General features: G+C 48.3%; 1 protein-coding gene across 3 annotated transcripts in view; it reads right to left on the bottom strand.

The window, feature by feature from the left end:
• The window catches only part of GALNT18 (polypeptide N-acetylgalactosaminyltransferase 18), a 350,531-nt gene that overhangs the window by 155,137 nt on the left and 182,980 nt on the right, over positions 1-12,414 (bottom strand). For all 3 annotated transcript variants that reach the window (XM_016920376.3, XM_016920377.3, XM_063783796.1), the window contains exon 3: positions 5,841-6,007. In XM_016920376.3, coding sequence (XP_016775865.1) covers positions 5,841-6,007 — 167 coding nt within the window. The remainder of the gene's footprint in view (positions 1-5,840; positions 6,008-12,414) is intronic.

Consider the following 12,414-nt stretch of genomic DNA (forward strand, 5'->3'; position numbering starts at 1 on the left):
AGGCATTTGAGTAAAGGCCTAAAGAGGAAAAGGAGCAAGTTGTGCAGATATGGAGCAGGGTAGAGGGGAGGGGGTAGAAAGAACATTCCAGGTGGAGAAAACAGCAAGGGCAAATGTCCTGAGGCAGTGGCATGCCTGGTATGAATCTCCATATTATTCAAAAAATAAAATTTTAATGATATACAGACGGGGTCTTGCTATGTTGTACAGGCTGGCCTTGAACTCCTGGGCTCAAGTGATCCTCCTGCCTCGGCCTACCAAAGTGCTGGGATTACAGGCATGAGCCACCACACACTGCCAAATGTCCATATTTTTAACCAAACTCAAATGCTAAAGTTTGAGACTGCTGCAGCAGAGTGACAGCATGATAGATCGGAGCCAGCCCCTGAAAAAGTGGAGCTTGTTGAGAAAGTTGCTAAGGAGACAGAGGAACAGGGATTCAGGCTCCTACATAACAGCCACTTACAGAGCCTTCAGTCCCTGGCTTCTGAGCGAGAGCTAAAGGTCTAGAGAGGCTTGGAAGAAGAAAGCAGTGATTGACTGCCCTGTTCCTTTGCCCTGTTCCTCAGTTCCTGTGTTTGAGGAAGCACAGGCCTGACCCAAAGCAAAGGTGTGGCCAAAGAGAGCTTGGGGAGACACGAGGCGCCAGCATGCACGGAACCAGTAATAGAAGCCTGGGAAGGAAGGCTTAGTGAGGAAGACATGGCTCTGCTCGGCTGCGTAATTTAGAGTTTTAAACACCAACATCCCTTCCATTGTGTTATCTCATTCAAGCCTCCCAACAACCCCTGAGGTGGGAATTATACATCTCAATTTTACAGATAAGGAAAATAGGGTTCGCAGAGGTTAAGAACACACAGGTAGCGCAAAGTCAGAAAGAGCTGGAAAGGAAAAGCTGGCCGAATGCCAAATTCTGCGCTCTTCCCACCAAAACAGCTGTCTTTCAACAGTGGCTACTTGTCAGCTGTTGTCATGATTATTGTTCCTGTTGTTATTTTTATCACTGTCATTTTAAGTCACCCTTGGCACCCAGAAGCTTACAGGGAACTTTCACTCCGATTCCCTCACCTCATCCCCAGTGCCTCTGTGAGGCAGACAGGGCAAGGCAGGGCCTGATGTCCCCATCGTGGCACATAAGAAAACCTAAGCCCAGAGACCCATGGCCAGAAAGCAGCAGAACCGAGCCTGGAAACCAAGTCCTAGAACATTTCATCCCCACTTTAGACTTATCTGCTGAACTCCCCATGGCAGGGACTAGGTCTGATCCATCACCCTCTTCCTTCCGTTAGCCCAGGCTGGTACTACAGAAATCTTAGTTGAACCGAGCTGAGTTGGCCTGATTTGAAAAACATGAAAGTCTTGCGCTGAGTGAGAGGCCCAAGATAAGCAGCTCCCCGCGTGGAGTCTGCACAGGGTCTGGCCATAGCCGCTTTCCTCCAAGTCAGGCTGAGGTCCGAAGGGCCTTTAGCCATGTCCTAAGGCTAGAGAGGGGCCACTTCCTCCAGGAGCTCACTCTAGTGTCTCTTCTTCCCCTTTTGAGGGTTCAGCTCAGCCTGGGGTCAAGGAACCCCATTCCTGGTTACCTCCCTGTCCCATTCCACATGGGAACTCTAGCCAGGGCCAGGCCCCTTCCCACCATGTCTGGCCTCCGCTCTGGCCCTGTTGGCCATCAGGCCACTGAGCCTGCTGCTGCGCTTGACTCTGGGTACCCGTCACCACAGCCACGTTGCTTCCTGCTGCCTCCCTGTTCCCTCACAGGGCAGAAAAAAGACAAGTCCTTTATTTTCGGAGGCAACTCTTGCTTCTGTGTCCTGGATCCCATCTTCCTCCTCAGAGGCCCTGCTCCAAACTCTGGCCTCAGGTGCCCACCTCCCCAGACCCATTAAATCACTAGCGGTAAAACCTGGGCCCTGAATGTCTTAAAAGCCCTCCAAGTGATTCTAATATGCACTCAGGGTCTCGAGAACAACCTACCTTTAAGAAAAGAGAACTAGAACACAATAAAATACAATAGAATTGAATTGAACAGAATATAATAGAAAATAGCAGAGTGCTTTGCACATTGTGAGGGTAAGTATTGTTTCTTAAAAGTCGTGTTCCCATCGTGTGTGTATGGGTGTGAGTGGGTGTGTCATCCTGGGTCATGATGTAACTTTATTTCTTGCTGTAGAGGATGGTAATTTTTAATTTTTATTTTTGGAAAACATTGCTCCAGTTCCTGCCTGAGCTTGTGATTCTCCTCTACAGTCAAGAATCCTCGAGGAAAAATCTCCCCTCACTGCCTGCTCTTTATCTTCATCTGGCTTCGACAGCCCCCATCTCCAACATTCCACTAAAGCTTCTCGCTGAGGTTTCCCAGGTCTGTCCCTTCCACACCCAGTGGCTTCTGCTCAGGTTCCTTGTCCTTCCACCTGTCTGTGGTTTCATGTGAATAGACAGTTCCCTTATTCCTGAAATTCTCTCTGCCCACGGAGACTGTGCTGTCTTCCAGATTCTCCCGAGCATTCCTCCTCTCTCACCTGCTAACACTCTTCCTCCTGACGCCTACATATCTTACCCTCAGTATTCTCTCAAGCTTCTAACTTTCTGTTCTTTCCTCTGCCCTTTTGGCCTCCTCTCCTTCCAGTCAATGGCTTTAATTACTCCACGCATGAGACTCCAAATCCGTATTCCCACATTTCCCCTCTGGGGCTCCTGCCGTGCAGTTTGCTGGCTTATGTGCTTGCCTCCTGGAAATGGGGTAGAACTCAGGGAGGGTAACAGTGACAGGGATCAATTCACAGTCACACATGATGTGACCACTGCAGGCAGGTGAGGCAAGCAAAGGAGGATTTATCATCTCCATTTTCCAGAGAGAGAGAAACAGACTCTGAGAGGCTGAGGGACTTTTCCGTGGTCAGTTATCATCCATGGTGGAGAGGGTTCCAGAATCTATGATTTCAGGCTTTAGTCCAGAGCTCTGGCCCTTCACACCATGCACTGGACACCAAATATGTTCAAAAGTGAAGCCACACGTTATTCCTGAAACTAAAGCTTCTCTAACAGAGCTGTGAATCATTAGGAATGCTTTTTAAGACCAGTCTCGGTGGCTCACGCCTGTAATCCCAACAATTTGGGAGGGCGAGGCAGGAGGATTGCTTGAGTCCAGGAGTTTGGGACCTGGCTGCCCAACATAGTGAGACTCCATCTCTACAAAAATTACAAAACATTAGCCCGGCATGGTGGATGCACCTGTAGTCCCAGCTACTCGGGAGGCTAAGATGGGAGGATTGCTTGAGCCTGGGAGCCTGGGAGCTGTGATCGTGCCACTGCATTCCAGCCTGGGCAACAGAGCAAGACCCTGTCTCAAAAAAAAAAACAAAATAAAAAAAAGAATGCTTTTTAAAACAGCGATGTCTAGAACCCTCTTTGAACTCACTGAATTAGAATCTCCTAGGAGAGCTTTTTGTTTGTTTTAACTTAATATTTTGAAGTAATTATAGATTCACAAAAGTGTACAAGAAGGTTTCATATGCCCCTCACCCAGTATTCCCCAATGATAACATTGTACACAACCACAGCACAATATCAAAACCAGGCCACTGACATGGCTACCATCCACAGAGCTTGTTCGGATCTCTCCTTACATAGGCAGGCACTGGTTTGGGTGTGCATATACAGCTCGATGCAGTTGTGATGACAAGTACAGCTTTGTGTAACCAACACCACAATCAAGATACTTTACTGAACCATCACCACAATGCTCTAGAGCTTTGGTTTTGAAAGCTCTAGGGTGCTGCTCGTCTGCATCCCTGATGACGGACTACTGCACCAGGGCACTGCTCCTGCTGCCTGCCTCTTCTGGGGCAATGCATTGCCATCCTCTGAATCACCCTGGCTTGAAACTCTGAGCCATCATTGACCTCCCCTCTGTTGGCCCGCCTGCCCATGGCTTCTCAGCCAAATGGTCCAACAGATTTTTCCTTCATAGTACCTCTCAGGCCTATAACTTGTCCCTGACTCCAGGCCTCTTGACTTCTCTCTCTACTGCTGCAATAGCCTTCTCATCCATTTCCCTTCTTCAAGATGCCCTTTTCCCCAGCCAATATAATAAAGCATGACCAAATTCCTCCATTGCCCAACTCTGACCCCATCATTCCTCTGACCAAAAGCTTTAGATAGTTATTGCCATTTACAAAATAGAGTTCAAACTCTTTAAGTTCAAATAGGAAATCCTCTATATCTGATTCACTTTCCTTATCTAAATTTCTCAGACTCAATATCAGCTTTGTCCATATGACTTAGAGTCCAAATGGCATCCTTAAGGACATGAAAAAGTTCTCACTACAGGGAAGAAATGAAAGGCTCCGAGATTTCTTCCTCCTAGTGCTCCATACCCTTCTCTCTTATTATGTGAGGAGTTGAGCCTCTTGCTTGGGGAATGTTTTCATCCTTGAATGCTGGTTCTTCCATCCTGTGCCTCCTTACAATGTAAGACGTGAGGAGGATCAGCAGGCCTAGGTGAAGTCCAGGGATAGAGTGTGTGGGGCAGGCTAGTCAGGCTGTCTGGCATTAGTCACTAGGGAATGGGAGTTTTCTTAGGCACCCGTTTTTTGGGTCCCAGGCTAGATGATGGTAGGCAGCCATCAGAGATGGGAGCTGAGCCCTTCCTGTCTCCCCCGTGATAGACAATTACCTTTAAGACTATGTTGCCTATTTGCATCCTCGATGCCTTTTCCTTTCTTCATGTCCACGGAATAATGAGAGTCAAATGATTCTCCAGCAAAGCCCTTCAGAAATTTCTAAAATCCCCTTACAGCACTGCTCCCACACTTCTTACCACATGATGATAAAATGAAAATGAAGATTTGCTTTCTCAGATTAAATACATTTCAATTATCCGATGTATTTCAGCTTTAATTGATAACAAATCACAAATTGCCCATCTGAACTTCTCATTACAGCAACTGATTCACTAGGAAATTTATTACCTGACAGCAGAGAAAGCTCAAAAGATAAAACAAGCTTAGTGTTTCTATGATACAGTGACCCAGCAGTCTATTTTAAGAAATCATGCATTATCAGAAATACATTCATATAAATGGTCCTATCAAGAACACTGGTTTTTCAGCTGTCTCAAAATGTGGTCTTTCAGTCTGGAATGGTATATGATGGCATATGGGAGTGCAAAGAATCAGAGACCAAGAAATGTACACCAGGGAAAAGGGGTGGCTGGTAGTGCTGGAGAGAGAGAGTTAGTGATATGATGGCTTCAACAAGTTGTTTGCAGGCCACCCAGGGTCTGGCTAGGGACAGATGGAACAGGGAACAGGGGATCCAGCAAAGAGGCTAGACATTCAACAAGTCTGTTGCTGTCATTGAGTTACATGTCCACTGCCATCCCCATCATCACCACCACTACAACCTCCATCACCACCAGCACCATCATCACCACTGCCACTGCTAACATAACACCAGTGAACAATCTTCCAGGCAGAGGCTGTGGAACCCTACTAGGTGAAATGATGCATCATGGAAAAGAGTCACTGGACATGTTCACTGTGTACATGGTAGGGTAGGAGGTCAGGGCCTTCTATCTTATCATATTGCACTGGAATATGGGAGGGGAGAGTAGCCAGCCAGGAGAAAAAGCCTAAGGACCAGACCCCTCTGGGATGCAGAGGCCATGCTCAGACGGAGTGAACCTTCTGAAGCAGAGGCCACCATGAATTTCTCATCTATGCTCCAGAGAAAGAGCAGCCACAGACAGCCTTGAGCAAATGTGAACCACGATGCTGAACCATCAGCTTAGATGTCACTCAGGAAGTAGGGCCTGGGCCCTGGGAAGCTCCGACACTCACCGTTACTGCTGTTGTCATCCACCAGAATGATCTCCTTGAGCAGATGTGGGGGCGTGCGTTCCATGGCCGAGTGGATGGAGCGCAGCAGCACTGAAAGCGCTTCATTGACGAAGATGAACACGATGCTCACCTCTGGCAGGCTGTCAGGAAATGAGAGGTTACGGCACCTGCAAAGAACAGCCAAGTGCTTAGATTTGTGACTCAGCTGGAGTCACCTCAGGAGCTGACCCAGCCCATGTCCTGGCTCCAGCTTTGCTGGAGGGCTCGGGAGTCCAGATTCTTTCAAGGGCCCCTTCTTTGATGCACTTAAGATGAGCCCTAAATGTCCAGCAGAAAGGCCCACAAGCACTGAAACCAGTTCACCCCACACCTGAGTTGAAGTTGTCAGTGACTATGCCAGCTGAACAGTAATGCCATGAGCACTTAGGATAGCACATGGCAGCTGGCAGGTAGTCCCTGATTGTTTACTGGAAGAATGATTCAATGTTTCTAAATCCAGTAGAATGGGAAATGCAACCAAAGTAAATTCGTAGTATTTCCAAAATGGTAACCAACACCTAGGTGAGGCCAGACCTCAGGCATCCAGCCTCAGGAGACAAAGACGCCTCCTCCCAGAGACTTCTGCCAAAATCTACTTCCCTTTACTCCAGAAGGCATACTGCCTGCAACTTCTCCTGCTTCTCACTCATCACAGAAATCCAGTTTCCAGAACAGGGTTGGAGCTAGAAACAGTCTCAACATGAGGAAAAGGTAGAAGGACCAGGTCCAGTCTCATTTCACAGACGGGGAGCATGAGGCTCAAAGAGGTTGAGTTCCCACCTATGGCTGCACTCTGAGTCAGCTACCATGACAGAATCCCAACTCTGGTCCTCTGACACCTGCACCAGGATCTCTCCTTGAAGCAGAATGGCCATGAAAGAGAATGCCCCTAACTGGCCCATTTCCCCCTAGCTCTGCTGAAATCCTGAAGCCATTTGGTGGTCTCTTGAGAACTTGAGGTATTCCCCACATGAAGAGGAACACACAGTTCTGAAATCAGATCCCATGAGAGGCCAGACAATGAAAAGTGCCATGTCTCCTGAGAGTAGTTCCCTCCTCTGCAAGCATAGTCTTTATGGGCAGGAGACCACTGCTGGTGCCCTTCCCTGCCTGATACTAAATGCTGTTCTAGAAGGCACTAAGCTCCCATTTTCTGTGTAGATGAATGAAAGAATGGGGCAGCAATCACAGCCCTGTCCCAGGCCCTGGGTTTGGAGAGGAGGGTTCCCACTGAAGGCTCCAGGGCTTTAGGGCTGGTGACCATGTTCCACTGCTCCAGAGTGGGAGGTGCAGCCAGGTCAGAGCATGCAATAATGAGCATAACTGCACAGCGCTTCTGCTTGTTGGTAATTGCAGTTGCAGAAAAAAGTGTTGCAGAATAGGAATGGGCCTGCTCTTCCTTAATGAGGAAGGCTGCAGGATAAGCAGCAATGAGCAATTTGGAGAAATCACCATGGGGCCCCAGCCTGCTTAAGAGCATGAGATTAATAAATTAAGATCAGCATCTCCATGGTTACCAGAAATTTACAGAAACTTTTCCCATTCTATTTCCAGCTCTCCTTCTCTCTCGCCAGAGAGGAATGGGGGAAAGAAGGAGTTGAGCCTTTTCCTAAATCTACTTCGTACTTGTGATTTTAATAAAACCAAGTTAATAGATTGGTGTAGAATTCCTTTGTTCTTGCATTTAATGGAATAAATATTTATTGAGTATCTTCCACTAGGCAGGTAGTGTTACAGGCACTGAGGGTACAGCAGGAAGTGGACACAGTCCCACAGTCCCTGTCCTTATGGAGCTTATGCTTTGACAGAAAAACAGATAAATATGGAAGAAAAAATACAATTTCATACAAGTGCTAAGATGAAAAGAAACTCTAGGCAAGAGAATGAGATGATGCCCTGGAAGCTGTTGTAGAAGGGGTGGTCAGGAAGGCCTCTCTGAGGAAGAGAGATTGGATCAGAAACTTAAATGGCATGCAAAAGTGAGTCGTGCAAGGGTTCTGTGGATCCAAGGGAACCAGTGCTGCGGCTGGAGAGGAGGGAACCAGCTGATTTAACCATGGTGAAAGAATGAAGGGAATAGGGAGGTGAGGGGAGGAACTTGAATGAAGGAGAAAGACTGGTATGCCTTCTGAGGCTCATCGGATCTTTTTCAATTTTTTGGAAAAGAAAAATGTGAATACAATTTTTAGAACAGCAATTAAAAGATTTATGGTTGACAGTCAAATAAGTCCTCTAGCTAATATTTATTTATGGAGATCAAGACCAGCAGTTGGGTTTTCCCTAGGCATGGAAACTGACAGAGATGAGTATTAACACAAACACCACTTGCTAATTGCATTTAAAAAGTAATACCATCTGTGGCCAAACAAATAGTACATGAATTCTTCTTTTATATAAAGTATAATAGACAGCTCCCAAGAAGGCCAATGGATTGGCACAAGTTCACTGTCCTCCCTACTAAACTCCACCAGCAATGAAGACTTTGCTTCTGTATCTCTCTGCACTTCCCCACGGGGTCTGCACTGCGTTCCCAGAGCCTCAGTATCCAAATTTCCAGGGTGTTCAGAGATGGGGGTTAACTACTTCCCCCTACTCTCTTCCCTTCTTACTTCTGAACGTGGTGCCCAGTCTCCCCCTTCTGAGGAGACCAATTTTAATTCCTCCCAGCAGCAGCCCTGATGGTTTGAGCTGCCATTCTCTGGAAGCTGGTCTCCTGATGGTCTTTCTCCATGCAGAATGAAATGCTGTATTTGTATAATAAGCTAAGCCCTGCTGATCACGATTTTCACAAGAAAGACTTTTGAACTAAAGTTTTCATAAGAAAACTCATTTGAACATAGCTGAACACATTCTCTAGGGCATCACATTCGAACCTGTTTATTGTCTGCCCCTCTCTACTAGAATGAAGCCCCCTGAGAGCAGGAACTTTGCTTTTGGACTGTGCTGTCTCCCAACCTTGGACCACAGTCTGGCACTTAGTAGGCACTCCATGAATGTTTTTGGAATGAAACGAACCTAACAGCTTGCTTGTTTTATCTACGGCCTACATTTTGAGTGTCTGCCGCTGATGTCAGACTGCTCCTTTTTCTTACAAACCTCCTCCCTTGGAAGGAGAGTCAGGTCTCGATCCTCCCCGCCGCCAGCAGGCTCCTGTTCTCCCATCCTCCCTCCTCCTGCATGAATGGCCCCAATTCCTCACATTCGCAATCTCCAGAAGTGCTCAGTTTCTTTACACTGTAATCCCTTCAGGCCAAACGCCCTGACCTCCTTCAATCCTTCTTTTCTCTTCTCTCCTGGGACTGCTGGGGCCTCCTGGCGACAGCCATGCTGCCGCTGTGGCCTCTCTCTTGGCATCAGGAGACACCTTCCCTCAGCCTTCAGTTTCTCCACACCTGACCTAATGTGGCCCTGCGTGAGCAGAGAGGCGAGGGGTGGGCAGGGTAAGGAAGATGATATGGGGGGATCGTTTTAGGGAAAGCGTTTGAAGAGGATGAAGTCACCCAGGTGCTGTTCGCAGCTCTGCCCCACCTTGCTGTGTGACCATGAATGAGCCACCTTCCCTCTCTGCTCTATGTCTTGGTCACAGAATAAGGAAATGGGAAGAAAGGATCACTCAGATGGCTTCTCTCCACAAGATTGAGGCTCTTCTATCTTACATGTTTTCCAACTTCCCCTCCCTCCCAACCCACAAATGCCACAGGACACATCCCCTTGCCACCATCGTGACTACGTAGGGTGACAAGCTCATCCCAGTTTGCCCAGGACCTTCCCAGCTTCAGCACTGAAAGTCCTAGGCACACCAGGTCAGGCGGTCCCCCATGCCTATACCACCAGCTCTGAGGGCACAGACTGGCCTTGCTCACAGCCTCCTGCCCACTGCTGCACACCATGATGCAAGCAGCAGGTCTTCCGTTGGTGTTGAATAAATTCCCTTTCAGGTTCCACAAAACACACGTTCATGCCACATCATGACACGGTCTGTAGTTCGTATCTTCACCTCAACACTGAAGCAGAATGTACATTGCTGAAGGGCAGGGGCAAAAAGAGGGAAGAAGAGCATGTCAAGCAAGACATCTACATCCTTCCTGGTCATGCCATCCTCATCGCTGCAGACACTGAACTCAGGACAGAGGGCTTTGTGCTGCAGTCCAAGTCACCTTGAAAAGAACACGCCTCCAAGAGCTGCATGGGAGAGGACTGCTCGGTGACCCAAGCCCAGAGCTTTTGCTCCAGAGTCCAGCCACTTTCTCGGCCTGGCAACCCAGCACTGACCCAGTGGCCTTTGCTCCCAAATCTGTACTGCTAAGATGCCCTCCCAGAGCACCTGGATTTTCCAGAATTGGGCCACCCACACACTCTGCTCCAGTCCTGCCGCAGCCGGGACCCTGCCTACTCGCCCAGAGCCTCCCTCCCCTCTGCCCTGATGTCTGCCTCTGCACTTGCCTCTCTGCTCACCTCTGCAGAGAAGGGCTGAGGACACAGAGCTCTGGAAGTCACACTCTGGGACCAGCCCTTCCGTGTTTAAGCTCCTTGAGAACTCACAACTGCACGAGACCGAGCCCATGCTCATTTTGAGAACAGGCATATTCTCCTGTAAAATTAAGCCATAAAAACCTCCCTTTTTACTTTTATTCTTGTTGAAAGCTGAGCCATTTTCCACTAGAGATAAAAAAAAACAAGGCATTTCTGAGAGGGGAGGGATATGGTTGTCTAATAAGCCGGAATTGATGGTCATGACAGACTCCATTCTATTGAGCTCTGCACACAGAAGGAGATGCAGGGATGGGGAGCAACAACTTAGGGGGCTTCTCTGCAGAGATCCCCCAGGACTGTTTGGAGATATGTATGAGGCAAATTTACAACAAGGGCTTCAGTGCTGTACGGTCATGTGAGAGGCGGGGAAGCAGTGGAGGAATAAGTGAGGTAAAGCCCGGTTCTCGGCCACCAGATAAGACCCGGGGCGGTGGCCAAACCTCATGCGCTATAGCCAGACACCTCCGTCTTGGATTGGCAGACCCTCCCCTCTTTGACCTCAGCAAGTCTGCAAGGTCCTAGTCTATCAGAGTGAATTGTTCATAGAGGCTGCTTGACCTGGGGGTGGTGGGTGGGAAGAGTGAGCAGGCCCCTTCTAGAATGAAGATCAAAGTAGACTGTGAACTGGGGTCTGTCTGCCAAGACACACTAGGAACAGCATCCAGCTATGCCAGGGTTCTGGGAGTGGAGGTGGGGCCCACCTGACAAAGCAAGTGAGACGGTGGCACTCCAGGCAACCACTCCCCTCAGGGGATCTTCCTGGTCCTGCTTTCTCCCCAGGCTCTTCCTGGAGAGTCCCTCCTCTCTCAGCTGTAGTCAGCATACAAGGGTTCAGGCTCACTAACCCCCTGGGACATACACCCAGGGAGAGGGTCTGGCCCCAGGATCGGCACTGTCTTCTTGGCCCTCAAGGCCACCATGGCCTCACTCCAGCCTCTGTCTCCTACCTGTACGCATGGGACTAGCTTGATTATCCTCTGGCCTTACTCAGATACATCTAGCTTCTTCCAGATCTTTCCAGATTAGATTCCCAGGCCTGTCAGCTCCCAGATTGCAGGACATAATAAAACCAGAGGATGAAGGCAGTGTGGAGGTTCCCATTGGCCAAGAGAACAATCAAGACTGTCCCTCCTTCTGGCTGGTATCTGTATCCCCATAGCCTCTGGGGCTAAGAGACTGCAGGGTGTTTGCTGCCCCACGCGGAATACTCAGAAATAATACTAAAAACTTCCATTTACTGTTTACCATATGCCAGAAACCATGCTGAGACTTGTTCAGATGTTTTTACTATTTTCCCCATTTTATTCCTTTCTACAATTCCGTATGGTAAACAGCATTATTATCCCCCATTTAACAGTTGAGGGAAATAGAGTTGAGATGGTAAGTTATCTTCCAGGGTTTAAACCTGGGCTCATTTGATTCCAAAGCTTGTCTTCATAACCCTGCTGAATGATGGTTTCTATATCTTCCTTTCCATACCCACCCGGAAGTGCTGACAGTGAGACAGTGGTGTTGTGTCATTGGCAACCCAGAGACCTTGAGCGAGGGGCGAAATGAAGGAGTTGTTCCCAGGCTGCCAAATCTGCATGAAGAATGGAGAGGCTGTATTCTGTCTAGCAGGATGACATGGACAAATAGGATCAACACTACTGAGCCTTTGAAGCCCAACATGGTCTTCCTGTGACACTCCTGCCTCTGAGATGTACAATCCCGGTGACTCCTTGCACCGAGGCTGATGTGTGTTCTATTGTGTGGCATCTCCATTTGACTCACAATTAACAGGACCAGTGACTGATTTCCTGAGCCCCAAATAGCCATCAAAAAGCTAGCTGCAGGCCTATGAGGCAGCCTAACACAGAAGCTCTGCGTAGCTGGATTTAGTAATTTTAAAGAATGACCAGTGGCCCTGTCCAGCCTTTCTCATGGAGGGGTTGAATGTAGGAGATCCTAAGAAGGTGATAAGTGAGGCCCAGGGGAGCAGAAACGATGAATAGGAAGAAGG

Source organism: Pan troglodytes, chromosome 9, assembly GCF_028858775.2.
Source record: "Pan troglodytes isolate AG18354 chromosome 9, NHGRI_mPanTro3-v2.0_pri, whole genome shotgun sequence".
Classification (NCBI taxonomy): Eukaryota; Metazoa; Chordata; class Mammalia; order Primates; family Hominidae; genus Pan; species Pan troglodytes.